Source organism: Uranotaenia lowii, chromosome 2, assembly GCF_029784155.1.
Source record: "Uranotaenia lowii strain MFRU-FL chromosome 2, ASM2978415v1, whole genome shotgun sequence".
Taxonomy (NCBI): Eukaryota; Metazoa; Arthropoda; class Insecta; order Diptera; family Culicidae; genus Uranotaenia; species Uranotaenia lowii.
The window spans coordinates 284,533,188-284,557,732 of NC_073692.1; the positions used below are offsets into that span (position 1 = coordinate 284,533,188).

The 24,545-nt window shown below is 35.2% G+C and overlaps 1 protein-coding gene across 1 annotated transcript in view; it reads right to left on the reverse strand.

Annotated features, from left to right (window-relative positions):
- LOC129749228 (phospholipid-transporting ATPase ABCA1-like) overlaps positions 1-24,545 on the reverse strand; it is a 40,219-nt gene that overhangs the window by 5,735 nt on the left and 9,939 nt on the right. Inside the window, exons 4-6 of the mRNA XM_055744168.1 lie at positions 13,645-14,998; positions 13,262-13,571; positions 6,696-7,639 (exon numbers count right to left, since the gene is read on the reverse strand). Coding sequence (XP_055600143.1) covers positions 6,696-7,639; positions 13,262-13,571; positions 13,645-14,998 — 2,608 coding nt within the window. The remainder of the gene's footprint in view (positions 1-6,695; positions 7,640-13,261; positions 13,572-13,644; positions 14,999-24,545) is intronic.

Sequence of the window (24,545 nt, forward strand, 5' to 3'; positions counted from 1 at the left end):
CACGACGAAACACGAGAGAACAATTTCCTTTCAATAAGTATATTATATTACCTTATACCTATTAATTTATTGATCTAAAACGATTATTTAATGCCTCATAAAAATAGGATTTTCCTAAGGAAATGTCTAGGAGCATAGGAGGTGTAGGAAAACATGATCGCACCATTTACCAAAATGGATCCTGATCTTTACCTTTCTCCAACTAACACAATCCGTTCCTTGGATACTTGAATATAGATTCGCAGACGTACAGACGGTTTCCATAGTTGGTGATACTAACTTATCTCTGGTTCTAAATATTTCAAAATTATTTTTGGAGTATGCAGAAGCGAGAGGTTGCTAGTTGAACCTGAAGAGTATCAAACTAACATTCCTTCCTTTTTCCCCATTGACTACTAGGACGTGGCCGGCGCCGTTATTAATCATTTCAAAAAGGGAGAGCATGAGTTTTGTACATTGAGAATGAACTGCTAATCCCAAGCACCATTCTTTTGGACTTTGTGCAAAATTGATGGCCTCGATTAATCACGGAGTAGCAACCATTGGCGAGGTAGAACTTGTTCTGCTTAGCCACGCCAGCGATCATGGAATTCGAAATGCACTTGAATTGATAAAGAATAGCAAGAAAACCATATTTTATATTATAATTAAATAGCATTACAATCCCCCGAAACAATTAAATAGCATTTCGAGTTCAATGATTTAAGGTGGATATGAGTAGTCAAACAAGCTAAGCTAAGCTATTGGATAGAAAAAATATTTTTTTCTAAGGTACAGTTCACCTCTTGGCCCTATTTCTAAATATTTTTTAATATAAGAATAACTCTAACCGATAAGGTTGAAATGAAATCTTGCGGAATTTCTGGTGAAATAACGAAGAAACAAACTCCACTAAGTGAAATTATTCAAGCAGTAATAATGCTGATAAATGTTATTTTCCATAAGGTGATGGAGTTTTTTTAGTCGTAAGTTTTCCAAAAATAAAGTTAAAAAATAAATATACAAAAAAAATGTAGCGAACTAACTAGCGAATGGCCTTTTAATGCCGACCTCTGCAAGTTTCATTACTCCTTTCCTTTCTAACATTCCATCATTTTGCAAAGAACATTTCAATGTACAACGAACAAATAACAAGTCTGATATAACAAAAAAAAACTAAGTGCTACCTTTTTTGAAAGTAATGACAATTTTTTTTCAACATCATCCATCCAAAAAGTATTGACGAAACTAAAACGAAAATTCAGATACACCCTGTAGCAGGATCGTTTTACAAACAAACACCGAACGGCCGACCTGTAAGCAGCAAGTTCGATTTGATGCGCAAAGAAAATGCTGTTTCAAATCTGGAGCTTGCGGGTTTCGAGTAAACATGAACATTATGAATATCTATTTAATCAATGTCATGCTTTGTTTTAAGGCTGATGGCTAGCGGTTGATAAATTATGATTCAAAAACAAGAAAGGAATAATAAGCCGGAATGGTTTCATTGTTATTGTCATGTAAATTCACAATGGCATTTTATTCTTTTTGGGAATTTACATTACGTCATAAGTCATGTAAATTTAGTAGGAATAACTTGTTCCAATTATTTGCAGCTTAAAACATGTAAGTGTACATGATTATTTAATACTGTGTAGAAAAATCTGTGATTTCACCGAATTTTCGGCAAATTTTCATCACAGAAAACAGAATTTGGTGAATATTCACAGATTCAAGAGATTTTTCAAATTTTATATTAATTTAAGTTTTTGATCTATATATATAAAAATGAATTTCTGTCTGTCTGTCTGTTCCCTACAGACTCGAAAACTACTGAACCGATTTACGTAAAACTTGGCAGGTATTGGTGGGGAGGCCGGGGAAGGTTCCTATTATGGTTTATAAAAGTAATAAGGCTTCATAACTCGAGAAATGATGAAGCAAATCAAACCAAACTTGGCATGGGAGGGTACTTGGGTACGAGGAATGTTTCTAAGAATATTTGGTACCCCTCCCTCCTTCCAGTGAGGAGATAGGACGGAGGGAGGGGGCCTACCTTACAGTTTTTTACATAACTTTAGAACTAATCAAGCTAATGGAACCAAATTTGGCATGGGAGGGTAGGGGAATACGAGGAATGGTTTTTTGATTACTTCAGACCCCTCCCTCCTTCCAGTGAAGATACAGGAAGAAAGGAGGGGCTTTCATATCTTTTTAATTGCATAACTTGAAAACTATTCGATCAAATGAAACCTAATTTGGCTTGGAAGTTTATTTGGGTACGATAAATAGTTTTTTAAATATTTGCTACCCTTTCTTCCTTCCAGTCAGGAGATAAAAAGTGAGGGGGTGGGGGGGGGGGGCTTCTATTCTACAATTTTCAGCTTAATTGGATAGTTAATCAAGCAAATGGAACCAAACTTGGTGTGGAAAGGTATTTGATTACGAAAAATGTTTCTATGATATTTTGAGAAACCTCAGTTCTTCAAGATTTTATAACTTAAGGGAGGAAGGTGCTTCCATAAAATTTTTACATCACTCGGGAACTTACCCAGCAAATGAAACGAAATTTGGATTGTAAGGGTATTTGAGCACATGGAATGTTTCCATGAATATTTGGTACTACTGCCTCCTTCCAGTTGCGTGATAGGGAGGAGAGAGTGGGCTTTTTTACAATTTTTCGCATAACTTGAGCAAATGGAAACAATTTTGGGCATGGGAAAGCATTTGGATAGGTAAAAAGGTTTTTAGCTTATTTGAGACTTTTTTGTCCTTCAATTGGGGATAAAGTAGGAGAAGACGGGAGCTCATATACGATTATGTTGCATAAACCAAGCACTTATCTAACAAATGGAACCAATATGATATGGGAACAATCGAGCAAATGGATCAGAATTGGGCATGGGAATGTATTTGAATACACGGAATGTTTGATCTTGATCCCCTCCTTCCAGGTAGGGGATGATTGACAGCAAGAGGGGCTTCGATACAAATTTTATTGCACAACTCGACAACTAATAAAGCAAACGAAATCAAATTTGGCATGGGAGGGTATTCGAGTACAAGAAATGTTTTTTTGGTGGTTTAGCACCCCTCTCTCCATTCAGTGGATCGATATAATGGGAAGAGGGTCACTCATACATTATTTTTTAAATATTTTGATAACTAATCTAGAAAATGGAACCAAATTTGCATGGAAGCATATTTGTGTACTGGTAATGTTGCTTCGATAGTTTGAGACCCCCTTCTCCTGCCAGAGGGGAGATATAAAGTGGGGAGAGGGTCACCCATTTTTTGAATAGCTCGAGAGCTTATCGAGAATGACGCCATATATGATATGGAATCGTATTTGTATACAAGAAGTGTTTTTCTGATGTTATGAGACCCCATTTCTTCCTTTGTGGTTAAAGGAATGATGGAGGGGGTCACTCTCACAATTTGAATAATAATTCGAGAACGAATAGGTATTTAAAGTGAGTGCTCCGTGATTTTATTTTGTTACAGGAGATTTTTCCAGGATAGTTTGAGACCCTCTCTACAAATAAAGGGCCAGCGAAGATTCCATATACAAAAAAAAATTTGGCATAAGCTATAAACTTATGAAGCAAAGAAATCCAGATTCATAAAAAGGATTCAAACACGGATTAAAAAAAAAATTAAGATTTCAAAATAAAAAACGTGCAATTTTAGGCTAGAACAAATATCAATTTCTTCTTTTGTCAACCCCCCCCCCCCCCCCCTTCGAAATTTCCAAAAACCTGAAGTTTGAAGTAATTTATGTAAATTCCTATAAAAAATTCCAATATCTGAAAGTCTACAAAACTAAAAATTAAATTTAAGAAGATAAATTATTTCACCTTTTGTTTTCTTGATTTCATTGAATTATTCGATAAAAAATTACTTGATTTATAGGTTTTTGCAACAATATAATATGAAATTTTGTTGCATACAAGCTTCCGTGCAATTTATTCCAATTTATTTGTATTTCGCATTATTTTTTATTTTTCCCCCCCCTCGCGATGTCCCAACTCCGAGTGACAAAAGAAGGATTTGATATTTGTTCCGGCCTTATTTTGAAAAAACATTTCAATAATATGGGAATTGAATTTAGAATTTTGTGCATGAAAAGTTTAATATTTAGGGACCACAAATTTCAATAATTTTTGGAAGGTGTAGCAAAGCACACCGGGTGAGCTAGTGTCAATATAAAATTCGAATTTTTGAGTTTTGTTTGAAAAAAAGATAGGTAAGGTTAATTGATTTTGCACAATTAAAATGCAAAAAAGACCTGTAAATTTTCAATCAAATTCAAGGAAATAGCGTGACAGAAATTTTGGGTAAAATCAAAGAAAGTCAATCAACACAGAATTTTATTCGGAAACCTTGGTTCAGAGTAATTTTAAATCCGAAATTTGAAGAAAGTTTTTGTATTGCTAAGCAGCCGGTTTTTGATCATCTAACAAGTTTATTTATTTTACTCGTCAATTAATTTTTCGTTTGTTTGAACATATTTTTTTTCGCTCGGTATTCCTATTCCTTAAGTTTGACATTCAAGGTACATTGCGGAGAAACATCTGGAGCCATCATCATTTTGGAACCAACTTATAGAATATTTTCTTTAATCGAAAATTTTAACATCGCTAGAATGTGCTCAAAGAACGCTTAATGAACAAGGTTGTTAAAGTGATGCTGAGATAAGCTTGCGAGATTACCCGGTTTTACCAGAACTTACCCGGATATTTGACAAAAAATTAAGTAAAAGTTCGTTCCGGCCCGGTTGCCCGGATGTCGTGGTAAAAAGCCTGGATTTTGTCCAGTTTTATTCATTTTATTTCCAAAGTTGAGCAAGAAAACTTAAATTGAGTTATTATAAAACGGTTATTTTTTAGCAAGTTCAATCTATATAATGAACAGTTTTTCGGCAGCCTAAAATACGATTTCAAATCTAGATATGTGTTGATGAAAACATATATTTACAAGTGTATTATTTTTAATTTTTATTGAATAATTCCGTGGTTTTGACCAAAATTGTTCGGATATTGCCCGGATTTTGGGTTGAAAATTTTGAAATCAGATGCGCGGATTTTTCCAGGTTTTAAGATGGCCCGGATTCGCCTTGTCCGGATATGTCTGGAAAATATTCTGGCAACCTTAAATGCTAAGACCCGAAAAAGTTATTTAATTTTGTCTTATACAAACTTGGAAAAAATGCTGCTAATTTTGAGAAAAAAAAAACAGAAAAAACGGCATTTTTAAATGACATTATATTTTCTGTGTTGAAGCAATGTATATAAATTGATGCTAAATTTAGTTTTTTCCAGTGTAAGTCAATGAAACTTCATGAAAGTGTTACCTATTTAATTTTTAAAGCCGTTGAATGTCATGTTCTTTAAGTAAGTACATTTCTAGTTTTGAAAATCATAAGTGGATAAAAGAAGATTAGAAAAAAAATCGGTTTGAGAAGTGCTGGCGCATCAAGAAGGAAAGCCAATATAAACAAATATGGAGAAATGTTTATAATTTTTGCCCCTAAATGTATGCAGCAACATTATCCATTTTTTGAGTATATTTGTTTTTGAAAGAAAATGTAAAAAATTTAATTGAGTCCAAACAAAAAATTACTGTTATCGATTTTTTGAGCCTTCTGAGCTAAATAGCACCAAAACAATTAATTTAACCCTTCATTTCATGATTTTTTATTTTCCCTTTAAAATCATTTCAAACAGTCGGAAATGATGAGTACATCAAGAAAAAAAATTAAAATAAAATACGATTTTTCACTTTTTTCATACATTAATTGTTGCAAATTTGTAACTTTATGAAACGAAGGGTTAAAGATCTTGAGATACGTAAAAACCATAGTGATCAAAGTTACCCCAAAACTAGAAATCTGGTTTTGTAACAAACATTTAGTTATAACTACCAATGTCGTTTGAATTTACTACAATCAATGATCATGTTTAATACTCCTTCCCTCAGTTAGTGTTTTAAAGCTTTTAGGTATTACGAAAAAGCAAACCCTTCCAAAATATTCAAAAATGAATGAAAAAAGTGATCAAAATTCCCCCAGTTTACGGTACTTTCTCGTTAATCAGCACTGTTTACTTCATTTTTTAACCTTTATGAAGTTTAAACATTTTTTTTTGGTTGGCAGCCAACATTTCCTTCTAGTTTTTTTTTCAAATTTTTAAGTTTATTTCAGTATTATAAAGCTTAAAATAATTTCCAATCATAAAAACTTTTGGGAATATTTTATTTTTAATTTGAGGAAATTCGAGCAACTGCTTTCAAAATTTTCAACTCAACTCGAAACCGAGCAATACCGGACAAATTCGACCAAAATCCATAAAATTACAAGGAAAGCGAAACATGGAAATTTTTAACATCAGTGGCGTTAAGATTTGATTTTACAACTCCAAAAATTGTTTGAATCATTTTTTTAGTAGATGCAAAACTCATGCGCTTTCCAATTTTTTTTTGAAAAATCCGGGTAAAACCCGAATAAACTTTGCCAATCTGAAATGTTAAGTCATATGTTCAGTCATAAGAACACCGTAAGTTTTAATCAGTAGTTTTCTTGAAAAGATATTTTTCCTGTAGGTCCATTTTTCATTGTGTTCAATTTCCCATAAAAACAATATTGAGTAAAATTGTATTTGACTGAATAGCACCATATTATCGCACCCCAATATGATAAATATAAATGATTAATTTACCTGTTAATGCCTACGCTCAGTTGATTGACGGCCAGGAATCGATTGTAGTACTTTGTCATCTGGTGGGCCACCAAATTGGTATCCTTCCTCTGCTCCTCAGTCATCACATCGATGCGTTCCTTTTCCGCCTTGACGTCTGAATCTAGCTCATGATCATTAGATTGCAAACTGTATTGGCCTTTGTAGTACCACTCTCTGGTCTTTTGCACTATTACTTTGAGCACTTTGAAGTCCAACAGGAACAACAGACCAAAATAAAATGCCATCATAATCAAACTGTAGTAAAGATGTCGTCCGATGCCAGGACGTTCCCACTGAAAGTAATGTAAATCATCTCCACAAACGGGCAACGGAGTCACACCGGGAGGTCGAGGAGCTTCGCACATGTTGATGGTGATCGACATTCGACTTAAGTTTACGATCGCATCGCAAAGAATAAAATGCGGGAATATGAGGAATACTGTTGAGAGTGTTTCAGCCAGTTCATCTAGCTCGAACATATCGGTCCCGAGTAGGAAAACGAAAATGAAAAGGGCAGTTCCAGTAACTATGAAGGCCACACTAACTCTGATGAAGGCAGCTGGAGGCACATCGTAGAAGAGAGTGGTTATGTACGCCAGAGGCAACGCCGGGAGCCCAATTATGATGAAAATTGCGTACAGTCGGAAGATTTCGTCACCTGTGCTGAAACCCGGCTCCTGGAACATGGCGACCGTTGCAACTATGAACAAACACACGATTGCGTAGCTCACATAGTCCCAAATAAAGCCGGTTAGCCAGTACAAGATTCGATTGACGCCACTTACGAACTGGAGCAGTTTGGCCTTGGTGACACGCTCTCGAATGTAGAATATAACGAAAAACCCGGACACGAATGCCATCCCGAAACCGGTATTGTAAGCGAGCTGGAATCCTAGATTGTTGTGTGCCCGGCTCATCTGAAGCTGTAAAGGTAACAGGAAGATTCGATGTTAGTTTGCTTATATAGTGACATTATCGGAATGAAATTTGAGATTGAAAATATAATACCAACTATAGTTTTGTACTTTGGGGCCGTTCACTAATTACGTAAGCACGATTTTGGAAATTTTCAACCCTCCCTCCCCCCCTGGTAAGACAAAGTAAGATTTTTCGAAACCCCCTCTCCCCCCCCCCTAGTAAGATCTTACGGTTTAAACTCTATAAGAAATTGACACGTTTTTTTCAAGAACCAGCTTAAAAATATTAAAAATGTGTCATCCATGCTTCATAGCAAAGCACTTTTTAAGTAAAACTTAATAACTGCATTTGAAAGCATTATTTATAGAAAACAACTGATGAATTGTCTTAAACGATTATAGAAAACATTAAGTTTTAAGGACATAGCATGTTCGGGGTTAAAATAATCTTCAATAAATTCCACAATCGAATAAACGATATTAAATCTAAATTCCGATTTAAAAATAAGTGAGAGATCAGGTTAGCTCAAGGTAGGTACCTTAAAAAATGTTTTGTTTTTTAAATAAAAATCATAAAAATCTAAAAAAAAAATCTATGCTACTAGAATTGGTGCAAAAATGTTTAACGACAATTACGTTGTTAATAAACCTAAAAGCTGAGATTCACTTCAGCGATAAGCGATTAAGTTTTACGATTTTTTTTTGGTAAATAGTTTGTTAAATTTAGAGTTGGTAGTGACTTGGTTGGTATCACTGAAAAAACTGTCTGTCGATGTTTGAAGACTTCTACTCGATGAAGTCATTTTCGAAATAATATGTTTTCAAATCGTGGTCAGAACACACCATTTCCCTTTTTGTTTCTATAAATTTCTCAATTAAAATGATTGTTTTGATGAAAAGCGAATAGCGACGATCTTTTCAATACATAATGCGTTTCAGTGTTTCTGGTGACATGTTGGTTTGAATTGGTTCTCTATTAATTTTATAGAACCAACAACTTTTTTTTATTAATTAAAGCTGTTTAAAAAAATTAATAACATAACAACAAAAATTACCAACAAATTGGTAGTGAGATGAGAAATAAAAATAAATCCTGAGTAATATGATTTCGTATGACTGTGACGAATTACCAATGTAACATTTCTTACGTAAGATTTTTGGAAACCCCCCCTACCCCCCTAGTAAGAGATCGTAAGCAAATGTGAAACCCCCCCACCCCCCCTATGTGCTTACGTAATAAGTGAACGGCCCCTTTTACAAACTAACACACGTTTTCACTGGAATGCCAGCTGGCAAAATCTGACAAAAAAACATAGTAGAATCATCTTCTAAAAGCAATAGGTTTCAAGGTACATACAAACAAGATTATTAAAAAATTTTGATTCTTGAAAACAGCAAAAACCTTAGTTTTCGTTACGAAAATTGTGTTTTTTTTTCTACAGGAGCAGAGTCCTGTTAAACCATGAAATTTTGCGCAACCGAACCAGCAAACTTTATTCTGTTAGAGTCCTTGTCACGAGTAGAGATGTTAGAGGATTCAACCGCTGAAATTTTTTGAAATTGATTATTATTCACAAGTGTTGTCGTGCATAAGAACTCATGTGTTGCCAAGCCTCGGCACCATGCAGTACAGCTTACAAGCTTCGGAACTAGCAAAAAATTATTTTCGAGGCTTGATTTTCTGACGTATATGCCGCTCCAGGCAAGACTGTCCCATGTGTAAAAACATTGAATTAACTTTACCTTTTCTGTTTCTTTCTTCATAGATATTAAGATAATTGTTGTGAAATATCGTTAATTGGATTTTTACATTCAAATTTCCTGATACAGAAGAGAAAATAATTGTGGGACAGCCTTCCGAGTGTATTTCGCATGCGTACTAAATGTACCGCAAAGCTGTCGCATATTCTTTTATCAGTTGATTTATATTTGACTCCCTCTATCTGCGCTATATTATTCACTTTACTGGTTGATAACTAATAAAAGTAAGTTTAAAATTATGTCTATAACGTTTTTCGATAAAGAACTAGGGTAGCCTCCCATTCGAGAGATGCGGGAAAAAGTTGGGATTTGAAACCTATCAGGGAAAAATCGCGAATTTTTGGCTCAGTGAATGCATTTTAGTGCATGCTTTGTTATGGTTTCATTCAGGCTCTTGCATAGCAGCTGATAGTTTCGTCGGTTTATTTCGAGGAAAAGAGAGAGCAAAAATTTTTCATCCATACGTTTTTCGTTTGTTCGAGAGAGAAAACATACTTTATTAATTTAAGCATTGATTTTTAAAGAAAGAAAAAAAACACTTTGAAACTGTTAAATATCCGTACGTATGTATGTGTGGTAACGCGAAAAAGAGAAGACAACAATTTCGATCTGATTTTAGTTTTTGTACGCTGGATGGAAACGCTGCAGAATTTGGGTGCTCGTTTTGCGTTAGTGCAAGGGGAAGGCAGCTAAAATTTCACTCAACTTTTTTACAGATCTAAAGGGTTTTCTCAAGGAGAGAAAGAATAACTTTTCACTTCCATCGCCCATTGTTTCATTCAATGTGGTGTCATGTCAAGCTCAAAATCGACAACGTTTTCTTCTCGGTATGCGGAATTCTTCCCGTGGTGCGTGGCTGATCTCAAAGATGCCAGTTCAGCTCGATGCAAGTGATGCAATCGGAGTTTTAAGATAAATGCCATGGAAAAGGTAGCTTTCACCAGTCGTGAAAAAGGGAAAAGTTATCAGTGGGAAGTTCAAGTGCGGCGAATTATACTTAACCTACAAAATGACAACTTTTCCTCATTGAAAACGCCTCTAGGTTAATGTTAATTACTACACATCATTCGCATTCACAGTTATTCGTAAGATTTAAAAGATATTGATTTTAATTTTAGATAATCTGGATGTCCCGGATTAATCCGAAGCCTCCCATGAATGTTGCTGGAATAGGAACCCCATTAGTCCAAATCCAGGTTGCTACTTATAATCAAGCGCAATTGAAACTGCATCAAACTGGTGAATCATCAAGTGTTCTCAACAAATTTGTGATGAATGAACAAGTGATCACAGCTGAAATTATATGAGCCATGGACATTGCTAATAAAATGGAAAGGGGAAGAACAAAAATAGGTTGTTTGATTACACACGATATTGCTCCATATTTTTTGAATGGGGTTTTCAATTTTCTACACAAACCTAGTTGAAGCAATGTATATTGGTTCTGCATTTTTATCGTCTACACGCTCGAATGATCTTCTGAATGGTGTAAAACTATATTTAAAAAAAAATCCTGGTCTACTGGAAAGAGTAATGCAAAGTTCCATGGATGGTCAAGCAGTAAATTGGGAAATGCTCAAATGGCTCAACTCAAGAGTTTGCTTCGAATCTGGCGTACGAGATTCTCACCATTGGAATCTGTAAACTTCACACTGTACCTACATAACTCGTCCAAGGAAGCACTGGGGAAAAGTGAATTTTATTTAGATGAATTTTTGAGGGCCTGTTCGAAAACATTTCATTAAGGTGGGCTGATTATACTGCAAGAACGGGTTCAACTTGTGACGTTCACTGGGTGGAAAATAAACGTGTTGCAGAACGTGCTGCCGAAAGAAAAACAAGAGGGAAAAAAAGTTAAAGAAAAGCATCTAAAACTTAAACGGATTTCTTCATCGATTTCCCGGTCGAAGGTATTCGACATTGTTGCTAAAACCGTAGATGATATTTTGCTGGGATCAAAATTGATTTTTTTTGTTACGGCCGCTTCAACTGTTGAGTCTTTTTTACGCGAGAATCAGACAGAAGCATCGATGGTTCCGTTTCTATTCGATGATTTAACCAGACTTCTAAAAGCATTGATGGAGCAAAATGTAAAGACTGAACCATTAAACGTAAAATCAAAAAGACTTGTTGGAATTTACCTCTCAAAAATAAATCTTTTACCACCGTGAATCATAGAAATTGGATTTTCAACTAAAACGTAAATTAAAAAAAGCAAGAGTCTGGTCATTTTTCTGACAAGGATATCCTTGTATCCAAAAATAACTGTCGATCGTTTTACTGTGGATTTTTAAACAAAATGGCTATACGATCTTCCTTGACTTATCTCATCACTCGGTACCTATCGTGCGTAAACCCCGTTTTGATTGCCAACTATTCAGATATTGCCAAAAATGGTATGGAGCTATGTTTGGAAGTATTCGTTTATTTACAAGCAACACTTAAGTGGAGCTTGTGCCGATAAAACTGAAGATGAATTCGGACAATTGTGTGCAATACCTTAAATAAAAACATCATTTTCGGAATATCAAAAAAACAACGATTGGATATTTTTGGATGGAACTTATTGCCCAATCAAAGAAGCAGTTCTCCAATTTGACGATCTTATTGTCAGAAATTCTTATTTTATCTTATGGGAACGCGATGATTGAAAGAGGCTTTTCTCTTAACGCAAAGTACATAGTTGAAAACCAAACCGTGAAGAGCTTGACGGCCCAAAAAGGCAAAAAATTTAAGGTGCTATCCGACGCACAGAGAGGGGCAAGCTTGATGAATGAGAAAATTCAATTTATTAAAAATACTGACCCCGTTCGTTTTTGGCAACATTCGATTTTGGCAACATTCGATTTTGGCAACATCCGATTTTGGCACATGTGCCAAAATCGAACAGTTTTTAGAAACAACATTGCCTTTTAGTTTTCGTTATAACAGGACCAATTTGATTTAGACAAACACCGTAAATACGTTTTTATGTTCTGAAATGGTGATAAAAGGCAAAAAGAAAAACGAAAGTTTTGAAAAAAATTTCTTAAGTACTCAAAAATGACAAAAACATGAAAAATTAAAAAAAAAATTGAAATACAAATTCAAACAAAAGACTGAATATGACCAAAAAACAACTAAAAAATAATAAATAATGACAAAAACAACAAATATAACAAAAGGGAACAAACATTATAAACAGAAAAAGAAAAGTAAAAAATGCATCAAAAACATGATAAAAAATTGGCTAAAAATAACGGTTTTGATAATAATAATAGTCATTTTGTAAAGATAACTAGAAAACAAGATGAGAAAAAAAAACGTTCGATTTAGGCAAAACATTCGATTTTGGCAACACAAAATGTAAGGACGTGTTGCCAAAATCGAACGGGGTCTGTATCTGAGAAACAAATATACTTGAAAAACGATTATCAAACAGATTTGAATTAATGTAGTAATGTATCCTTTTTTCTTTTATGAACAATCTTATTTGTTTAACATTTTCGATTCGAGTGACATAGTTTTAAAAATTTAAATCTTGAAAAATTATTGCATTTAAAATACCTACAAAATGTCTTAGTTTTAAAATTTGAAAAATAGGCAGAATAGAACTTTCAACAGGCAACACAATGCAATCAGAATTTTTCATGTCCGATTGTTAGCAACTTGGCTACCAACAAAAGAAAGTGTCCCATTTATAAATGTTTTTATGGTAAAATGTTAAATGTTAAACTTTATCATGTGCAATTAAGAAGAATTAAAGACTTTGACTTATTTCAAATTTGATTGCCCTTTATCAATTAGTAATAAAAAAAAATGGATTTGTTTAAAACTGCATTAGGTAATAATTGAAAATGGAGACATTTAAAGCAATCAACTCCTTACCCTTGTATCATCGGTATATGGAAGCGGATGATTGGTTACAGCGATTTGATATTCTTCAGATTGGGCAAAGGTACGCAATATTGCGTTATGCATCACGCCAAGGGAGATGGACGGTGAATGTAGCGCCTCGTTGTTGAACCATGCTGTGTAGTTGTCGTTTAAAATGCTTGCCCCGATGACGAAGTTTCGATTCACCAACACCAACTGCTGCTCGGCCAGATTCAAGAACGCTTGAACTATCCAATCTCTGACTTTGCTCACCGTCAAGCCCTCGGTCACTCGAATGTACTGAATGAAATTGTCGAGAATTCTAAACAATGAAATCCATTAGTGAAATGCATTCGGGAGGTCAACATGTGTGTAACGTTCAGATAAAAACTTACGCTTGTGATAACGGTGATCGCATTTCTCTGTTGTCGACTTGTACTAGAGTCACCGATGGGTTGTGATGTCTCATAGTGAGGGCTCGTGGTGGCATATCTCTTGAACCGATCCAAGCTCGAACCACAGCTATAGTTACAGATACAAATAGAATGGGAATTCCTATTTGCACCAGGAACAAAAACCAATTCCGATAAGTTTGATAAATTTTCTTCAAGAATAAGGCCTTCACTTGTGAAGTAAATAGTTTGAATCCTTCCCTCAACTCGTATTCTCCAACACTGGAGTTTGATTCGAGATCGGTTGAAGATGTCGTTATACTGCTCATACTTATGGCATCACTCATCCCGGTAGAATCAGAGCCAACTTTCATGAATACTTCCTCTAAAGTTGTTAGAGATATTCCGAAGTCCAAAATGTGTAATCTTTCAACGTTACTCTCTAATTCTTCCAACATTGATTGGAACTTATACGCGTGCTCCTCATGCAGTAAATATGATAGCTCAGTTCCAATGTTAGATTCAACATGTATGTCGACTATATAATTCTTCAAAAGATCAGTCACGGCTTCAACGTCACACTCTGGTGATTTTACGCAAATAAGTCGATATCCAACGCCAAATTTCTTTTTCAAAAAGAACGAGGAACCAACCGCTTTAAGCCTTCCATCAGCCATTATTGCAATCCGATCCCCAAGCATGTCAGCTTCGTCCATGAAATGTGTTGACAGAATCAAAGTTCTTTTCCTCTTCTCAGCTATCAATAGATCCCATAAAGCCCGCCTAGCAGCCGGATCCATTCCCGAAGTTGGTTCATCACAAAGAACTACTCGGGATCCGGCACAAAGGGAAATCCCAACGCATAATTTCCTCTTCATACCGCCGGATAAACTCGAAGTCTGTACGTTTGTTTTATCCTCCAACTCAAGAGCTTTGATATATTTTTCGATTTCATACTCTATTTGGTTAGCCGACAATCCTTTGAGTCTTCCGTAGAAGTATAAATGCTCTTGAACGGTTAATTCGTCGAACAGAATATTATGCTGCGGACAGTATCCGAGAGAATTCCTAATTTTCGTCATCTCGTACCGTATGTCATAGTCCCAGATGATAGCTGTTCCAGAGCTTGGCCTCTTCATGCCCGTTAACATGGACATAGTAGTGGTTTTGCCTGCTCCGTTATGACCCAATAAGGCCGTTATTTGACCTTCGAACATGTTAAAGGTTAAACCCTCGACGGCTACCTTCTTGTTGGTGTAAACTTTTCGCAGCGCCTTGATCCGTATACGAGCTGGTCGTCCCTTTGGTTCATTTTCGATGTTATTGTTGGTAGACGAGGACTCATCAACGGTTTCACCTAGAATGAGCCAATTATGATTAAGGAAATGAATAAAAAAGACGATTTAAATCATTATATGTGTGACATGTGTTATTAAATAAAAAATCATGCCAGCACGATATCTTGGTGCCTTCAATAATAAAAATTACCGAATATAAGTGTCCGTTATACGTTTTTAAAGAATTGGAAAACTTTATGGGATAGAAGCTAATTTCGAAAAAAACACTCTTTAATTTGTTGTGTTTGGCTATTTTCCATTCAGTAGGGTAATGGACTTATTTTGGATCAGGTACCTATTTTGGACCACCTTGCAGCTTTTTTCTAATTTTTCTCTCATAAATCATGTTAACCATGAAATTTTGATCAAATCTAGTTAAAGCTACTTCTTATGATTCTAATCATATCTAAGATTCCATTTAAATAAGCTGATAAGGCTAGAAAATTGAAAACAAAGTTTACATTTTTCACGGTTGGGCCAAATCTAGTCATTTCGGGAGGACGTGCCATTATTGGAGTCAACTTCCAAGAAATTTTCTACCTTGCTGTGATGAATTAAACAACTACAAACACGTTCACAGCTAGGATGAAATGCTTGAAAACTAGTTTGCAAGCCCGAACTACCAAAAAAACTTGTTTAATAGCAATTTGACCCATGTCGGAAATAGGTCCTACTTAATTACTTTTAGACTTATTTTGGACCACCGGGATCACCCAACATAAGCTGAGTATTGAATATGCTGTTAATTGTTCATGAACTTAATGGAACGTTGTACGGCAAAATGAAGAGAATTATCGACACTATTTCAATCGCAGCTGTCAAAAGCTTCAGCTTAAAGAAGCTTAAAAAATGAAAAAAACTGGACATACATCACTTTTTTCTATTTAGTCATTATTTTATCTGCTTCATGAAAAATTATTGACAGTTTGGTCGAAGAGCTACAACCATACAGGGTTTATTTTCGAGAAAAAAAAACTTGTTTAGGTAGAAAAGACGAAATATAAACCCCGTAAAAAGGAGGGGTTGGGAAAAAACAGAATAAATTGCAAATATATAACTGAGTTAAATATTTGTAACAGTTGAAATATCTCAGTTGCCAGTAGAGCAATTTGAACAAATAATATATTCAACTGTAGCTATGAGATAGTCTTAACATGATTTCAAACTTAGAAAAAAATCGCTGAAATATGTAAAAATTACAATCAAAAAAGTTCTAAAAATCTTGTTTTCAGCCCCTATGGTTATGCAATTTTCGAAAAAAAAACTACTCCAACGATATATTTTTTTTTTGAAGAACAAAAGTTGTTTCATAAATAAACTTGCAAATTTGCTAATTTTTCAGCGAAAAAAATCTGTCTTATACACCCACAATTCAGCCTCTGTGCCAATGGCGGCATCATTGGTACAAGGCATCATTGGTACAAGAAGATAACGCGACCGGTGCTGATTCGATTTGCTCCCACCGGCATTAACCTTCCAAGTTAACCGAATTGCGTATGTCTGAAAGAAACAAAATAAAAACGAATTCACGTCCCTCCATATCGCATCACAAGACGAAGAAGGATAGAAATAAATACCGGCCAACACCAGGCAGCCAGCGAACCGAGCACTGTGCGTGTGAATGTAGCAAAAGCAACAACAAAAACATTCCTTCAATTCAATCCGCCGCGCCGGCAAACAACCACGGTAGAGCTGTGTGTGTGTATGTAGTAAAAGCAACAACAACAACATTGCTTTAATTCAATCTACCGGCAAACAACCACTGGCTAAGCTGCGCATGTGTAGCAAAAGCAACAACAGAAATATTTCTTCCACTGGCCAAGCTGCCCGGCTTTGGCTGCTGTGTATATGTAGCGTGTGTATGTAATAGCAGGCAGTAAGCAAAGCACAGTTCTCATTCAATGGGTTTCCCGTTCCTTCACTCCCGTTCCCTTTCCCGTTTCCTTCACGAGACAAAGGAATGAATTGAAAGAAGACCAAACGCCGGGAAGCCGCCGTTGTGCGTTTTTTTTGTGATTGATCGGTGACATAAAGCCTATGACAAATATCCCTCGTCCAGCATGAAGTTCGAAAGGTGCGCTGGTTAAAGTGTCGGACTGGCATGACGATATAGATGGTAACTTGAGTTCGATTCTCACTACGGCGCTGTGATTTTAATTTTTATTTTCTTGTTTCTGGGATGAATTATCCAATAGGAAAGAAATCCCATAAAATGTTTTTCTTGTTTTGCTTGAATGTAGTGGTCATTATTTTGATTGGGAGCCGAGTCCTTATGCCAGTTACGGTTTTTCAAACATACTGTCTTCGGCACAGTGCACATTTCAGCGCATTATCGGCACAGAGATATGCTAAATAGGCATTGGATTTTTGCAACCTCTTCTATGGGTGTAGATGTGTAAAAAAAATCGCATAATTTTTGCACATTTTGATCTTTTTTGAATCTATGTATTCTACAGAACTGAAGCCAAACCAAATCCACCAAGGTTTTGGAAGTCAAAATGTATCAATTGATGTCATGTAGTTGATGTTGTCAGAACTTATCATTGGGTCGCCTGAAGGAGATTTGCGTTCTAATAATTGATCCTAAAGATAGACCAACTGGCCAGTATTTAACACTGCAGAACAAATTTCGTCGAGATTGCAGTGTGCTGTCGAAATTTCCAAAACATTTGAAACACACTATATAACGGGGGAGTTTTTCTGTTTTTATTCTATTCTAATAGAAAATTACTGGAAACGAGTATCGACTGGACGGGAGTAGGCGTTGCCGGAGTGAAATGTCGAAAATTTTCTTCCGAAGAAATTTTTTCTCTCAATCTAGCCAAAACATAGAAAAAATTGTAATTAATCGCTAAAGTGAAGTGCCTTTTAGTTTTACAAATCTCAAGTTGAAGAAAATATATAAATTCAAATTTCTCCGGAAAAACTATGTTTTCAAGTGACGGACCTGGGCTGGTGCTGGGTCCTCCGGACCGATATTGAGTCATTTAACATCAAGACACGGAAAGGATCCATATTCAGCTAAGTGGTTCCCTTGTTTTCTTTAGATAGTTTTTAAGTTGTTTATTTAACAAGTGTTTTTGCTTCATACTTCATAATTGAATCGTAGTTTTAAAACCTTGACGGTGATCTCACAGCAAAATTTAAATATTTCCATAGACATTTTCACGGAACTATTTCAATGCAATGTTTTTTTTTAACATGTGCACCAGGCTGATATAAAATCAGTATATATTCAGGTTTTTTTTGGAGAAAACCTATTAAGTTATGCAAACATATTTTTTGATAAACTTAGATTTTTTCGGAACAGTTACCAGCTCGGTTACGGTTCCTGTGAATATAAAATGAAAATACATAGTTAATATTTTAATAATTTTGTTATTTCAAACTTGCTGCAATTTATAATAATTTTTTTTTCTAATAAAATGAATTATGTCAGAAGAACATAGTTCTGGAAACTTTATTATACCAGTCTTTACTTTTCTTAATACAAGTTTAAGCTAGAAGCAAAATCAAAATAAATGAGGATTTCGAATTATTTTATATTCAATCATTAGATATTAGATAAGGCATTGGAAACGCATCAAGGAATTTTGGAAAAAAAAACCTGTAAAATTCATAATACATATTTTTTACAAAATTGAACAATATCGATTCTTTTTTCATTATTTCTGATCATATATTCATTGTTCATTATTAATTGATAGAGAAAATCTGAAAGAAAATATATCTCAATATCTCTTATAGGGAAAATAGTGTGCTTACGTTTTACTAATGAAACGTTCAAAGTATTTCAATTTTAAGTATTTTTTATGAGCATCGTAAAATTCTTTTCGATATTTGTTCCCCTTTTTTCAGATGTTTTTCGTATATTCATATATAATTGTATGCTACCACCACACAAAATAGTTGTGAAAAAATAGTTTTTTTATGATTGTTTACTTTATCTTATGTTTACTTTTCAATTTTGCTTCTGTAGTCATATCGTTACACTGCAAAAAAGGTTATTTAACGTTACAAAAAAATCAAATCATTAAGAATTTATTTTTCGACATCCGACAATACAGAGTTTCAATTTTAGTTTTTCAATCAAACTTGTTCGGGAAATAATTTAAAATCAAACACTTATTTATTTTTAAAAGAAATATCATTGCATTATTTCTTATTAGTTATGATAACAGTGCCAATCACATTCTTTTTGGATTTTTCAAAAAAATAAACACTAGAAGCTTAGGGAAATAGGTTTCGAAAACAAGATCTTTTCACTTGTCAAAAGTGTTTCCTGATCATATCCCTTTTCCCCACATCCGCACCACAATTGTTTTGCTAGGATGCAGAGGTGACCTCGGTCCTAAAGCATAAGTTTGTTTTCTTTCATCCTTTTCTCTTATTTTCCTCCCTATCTATTGACTACTAGGACGTGGCCGGCGCCGTTATTGATGTATATAGAGAGAGCATCAGTTTTGTTCATTGAGAATATGTTGTCAATCCCAGACACGATTCTTTTGACCTCTGGACAAAAATGATGGCCTCGGTCAATCACGGAGTAGCAACCATTGGCGATGTGGAATTCGTTCTACTTAGCCACGCCTGCGGTTATGGAATCCGAAATGTTTAAGTATTAATGATGACGGAATAAAGTCGAACACAAAAGTATCAAATCAGTTTCAGTAATAGTTTAAAGTGGCATTTCGGGTTCAATGACTTAAGGTGGATGTGAGTAGTCGATCAAGCTAAGCTAAGCTAAGCTATTCTAATAGAAAATTACTGTTTTAAACCATAAGAAGTTTTAGAAAAATAAATTGTAAGAAATACAGTGAGCGAAATCAGAATAGCACCACTATGTGCTTTGCTTGTTTAAATATGAATGATTGAAAATTAAGAAAATTTTCTTCCACAGTTTGTTCTGAATTGCTTAACGCATAAATCAAGCATAAGTTTACTTTTATTGGACCTAGCAATTGGCGTTGAGGACCAAAAATGTGAAAAAGGGGTGCGAAATAAAAATAGCACCACTTGAGTTTTCAACAAAAACAAGATTATTTTTAAAAATTTACTGTGTAAAAGTGAATAATAATGCTTCTACGAATAATTTGAATAGATAACTGCATTTTAGGAGTTTTCCAGAATTCCAAAGGTTTTCCAAGATATTGAGGGTATAATGGGGTTTTAAGAGATGCTCCCAGATTAAGGGTGCTCCAAAATAGGTCCAGTGGGTGATCCAAAATTGAAACCTGTAGGTCCTAAATACCGGCTAGAGTAACGATCAAAGAAACGAGTTTTTAAGTTTAAATCTTGTTACATTGCAACAAACAACGATAGGGGAGAGTGGGGATACTTGATCCCTTTTTCTAATTTTCACCATATCTTTTTGGAAAAATTTAGCAACTCGCACTCTTTTACATTTTCTGACAGCGTGTAACTTCAAGTTTCTATGCTCCTAAAATTAGAACGATACTTGAACCCGTAGATGAACTGGTCGGGATTCGACCAGACCGAACTGAACGCCATCAGCATTTTTTCGAGACACTTGAACTTTATGTGAAAATATTTTCATCTAGGAACAAAATCTTAGATGTTTATGAGCTAGAATGAATAGTTTATAATTCAAGGAATTCATTTTAGTCAATTTTATTCAGTTTTGCGATCAAAGATATGTATTACTCGAGATTTAGTTTCTGTTGTTTTCAAATTTTCTCATGGCGCTCAGTTCGGTCTGGTCGAAGGCAGGCCAACTAGTACCTAGTATTTTCATGGGTGTAATAAAATGGCGATATTTTTGAAGTTAGGGGAGACTTGATCCTTTATTCAGGAAGCCCTAATCCATGGAAAAAATCAAACAAAACCCCAAGATAGAATGTTAATTGACTATTTTGGTCATGTTTTTTCTCATTTCACAATCTATAATTGTCAGAAAAAAATTCTATAGCTTATTCTCAACCCTTATGACATTGCATACTTACGGGCGCAATTTTTTTTATAAACAAGAGAAAATCAATTATTTTAGCCCTTTTCTTCAGATAATTGATGGATGAATATTAGCTGTTGTATAAATATTAATAATCTCGTAATCAGCAATGCCCGCGATCCATTAAGAAGAAGAATATACCGGGATCATTTGTACCCATATATGAGGGATCAATTGTACCCAAAATCAACATTTTAGAAAACTTGTTCTGAAAAAAGTTTCGAGTTTTCCATCGCTTTGAAAATATTGTATTTTGAAGTTGATTGTACACTCGAAAGATTGATGTATTGGAATAAATATTTTTGTTATAATACTTCCATGTTAGGAAAATTTTAAAACGATGAAAAAAGATCTTCAAGTCACATTTTGTGAAATTTTTCAAACAAAGTTCAATAACCCAAAAACTTATTTTGATAAAATTTTTTGAGCTTCAACCATTGCTGTTTTGTTCGATTTGGCACATTTTTCTAGAACATTTGATCTTTGTACCACATTCCAGTTTGGAGATATAGCTAAGGAATCAAGTATGCCCAGGGATCAAGTATCCTCATTCTCCCCTATGTTTCGATGGAAAAAGCCTTGATTTGCGTGATGAACGGATAAAGCAGCAAAAAATAGTAACATGTACTTTTTTATTCCAGAAAATAGTTTAGCTACTTCCCAAAGCGGTCCAAAATAAGTCCGTTACCCTAATATAAAATTAAACACTATTTGATTGTGAAGAATTGTTTGCCGTCATTAACACTAAATTGATAATTTTTGCATTCCCTTCGACTCTGGGGTTTCTGATTTTTTATTGAAAATGAAAAATAACCCTTTTAATACCCAGCCGAATCGCAATATTTGCAGCGGTTTTCAGAACATATGAAAAAAAAGCAAGTAGAAATGATCTACAAAATTCAAAGCGCAACGTGTTGTACACAGAATGGTGAATATGATTTCATTTATTATAGATTTTTATCTTTTGAAACCTAGGTCTCATGAGATGAACAAAATCGTATCGTATCGTCGTTCGGTATTTAAAAGGTTAAATTAAATTCAATTTGTTTTTTAAAGTCTGCTTCATTTAATATTGGAACACAAACAATTGCGTGTAGTTCAGTCATTTATTAACGAATTCATAATTTGTTTTTCATACAAATGTAGCATTTTCTTTACTCTTTCATAAAAAAAAATCAAAAAAATTATTCATTGCTGTTTCGAAGAAATTCTCGTACTTTTCCCGTAATACGGCACATTAGGCGGCGCACACCCTTTTCGTCCACCGTTTTGGCGATTTGATTCCATCAGTTCTTCATTTGAGTCATGTTCCTAACAAGTTTTCCCTTTGCCTTAAGCCTCCGCTTCGTGATTGCCCAGTATTTCTCTATCGGCCGGAACTGGGGGCAGTTTGGGGGGTTGAGGTCCTTCGGTATTACGCTGACCCCGTTCGTTGCGTACCATTCCATAACCGTTTTGCTGTAATGGCAGCTTGCGAGGTCCGGCCAAAACATTACTGGACGGTCGTGGGCACGAATAAACGGCAGAATCCGTTTCTGTAGGCACTCTTTTTTGTAGACTTCTGATGTCATTGTCTTGTCAGTGAGAAAGACTTTGGTTTTCTGTCCACAACTGCATATCCCCTGCCAAATCATGTACATGCGGGCGAATTTATCCGCAAACACGAACTTAAATTTTGCAGGTACATCCCCCCGAGCCGTCGCCAAATAAAATTTTTGACCTGGGATTTGCCCAAAGTCCGCCTTCACGTAGGTCTCATCGTCCATCAGAATACATCCGTCGAACTTGGTCAGCACTTAGTCGTACAGCTTTCGAGCACGGATTCTGGCCACATTGTTCTGCTTCAGCGTCCGATTTGGCTGTTTGCTGGCTCGGAATGACCTTATTCCTTCCCGGAGACGAATTCGTCGCACCGTACTGTGAGCGGCCTGGAACTTATTGGCCAAATCGCGGTCTGAAAGATTGGGATTCCTCTTGACAGCCTTGATGACTTTCCCACGCAGTTTCCGGTCGACAGTTCCACTCCGACGCTTCGAATGCGGCTTCCGAGCCGTCGTCAATGTTTCCTTGTACTGCTTGATAACACGCCATACGGTATTTCTGGGCATTTTAAGCTGTTTAGCTAGCTTCGATGCCGACAACAATGGATTTTCAAGAAAACTGTGCACAATTTGATCTCTCCGTTCGGCTTCCATGGCGGTTGTTTACAAAATGCTATCGTTTGGTGTTATGACATAAATACATGGTGAAAGGTAATGAATTTCCCGACACGTGGGTGAAAAAAGTTTCCAAATCCGTCCACTAGGAGCGCCACAATGAGCAAAAGAATTTGTTCCAATATTAAATGAAGCAGACTTCATTTCTGCATTCCTTATTTAATGCCTACATGAAACCATAAAAACAATAGTCATACATATACTATTCAGTTTGGAAATTATCTATGAAAATCTGAGAAAACCTTAATCTAGACTACTTAACTTTTAACATATCTCCAGAGAAAAAAAAATTGGTAACATCTGGTTACAAACCACCATTTTTTAGTTTTTTTTACAGTTTTACACTTCTTTCTTAGTGTTCACAACTGAACGATCGTTTTATATGTAAAGCACTACAATCTCAGCGCCTTCTTTTGGAGAGAATCGACGCATAGCTATAATGGCACTAAATCGAGTTTCGAAATTGTGTTTATTTGTTAAAATCGGCTGAAAATGGAGGAGCGACTCGATGTTGAAATAGGATACATTTCGATGATGCACCCTGTATAATTCACGCATTCCTACTAGGACTAGCTCGTTCATCAACCGTTTTGATGAAATTCAGACGTTTCTAAAGTGCATCGTATGCTTTAATAAACATTTTGTCCCAAAGACGAAAAATTGCAGTTCATAAGAATAGGGGTAGGGTATTTCGGGGGAATATGCACCTGCTAAGGGAAATGACCGAGTATGCGGAATACATAAGCTGAACACCCGAATACATTGCAACATGTGCATCGTATTTCTATCTTCTAATCAGATTCTGTCAAAAATATTACTTCTTATTGTAAAAACTATGAAAATATTCTATTTTATACAAACGCCTTTAAAAGCTACCTTTGAAATCATTGGATGTTAAACGCCCCAGTGTAGGCAAATGATGATCCAAAACATTGGATCAAAACGACTCGAAAACATCACAATATTCACAGTGAAAATAAATCAATTCTGTTATTTGATTCGGAAATAAGTGCAAAAAATATTTTTTTCCAAGTTTATCTACACATAAAAACAAGTGGTTTGTTAACATTTCTCAATGAAAAAATGAAAAATTTAGAAATTCTTGACTTTATTTTGAACTGTGTCAGCTTCAAAGACATTTTTCTGCTGCTTTTGGCGTCAAATTTAGTGAACCGATTCGATTTTCTGTGCACGGTTTTTACTTAAATCCGATCGAAAGTTATTATTATTATGCATCCTAATGATAATTTAGGACTCAGCAAAGAAGAAGATCGATAGATCATTCCGATAATCGGTCTGTATTCATGGAAAACTGACTCCAAAATTTAGAATAAAACACGTGGTTTTGTTTACATCTTACCGAACAGCACCTTGAGAGGAGGG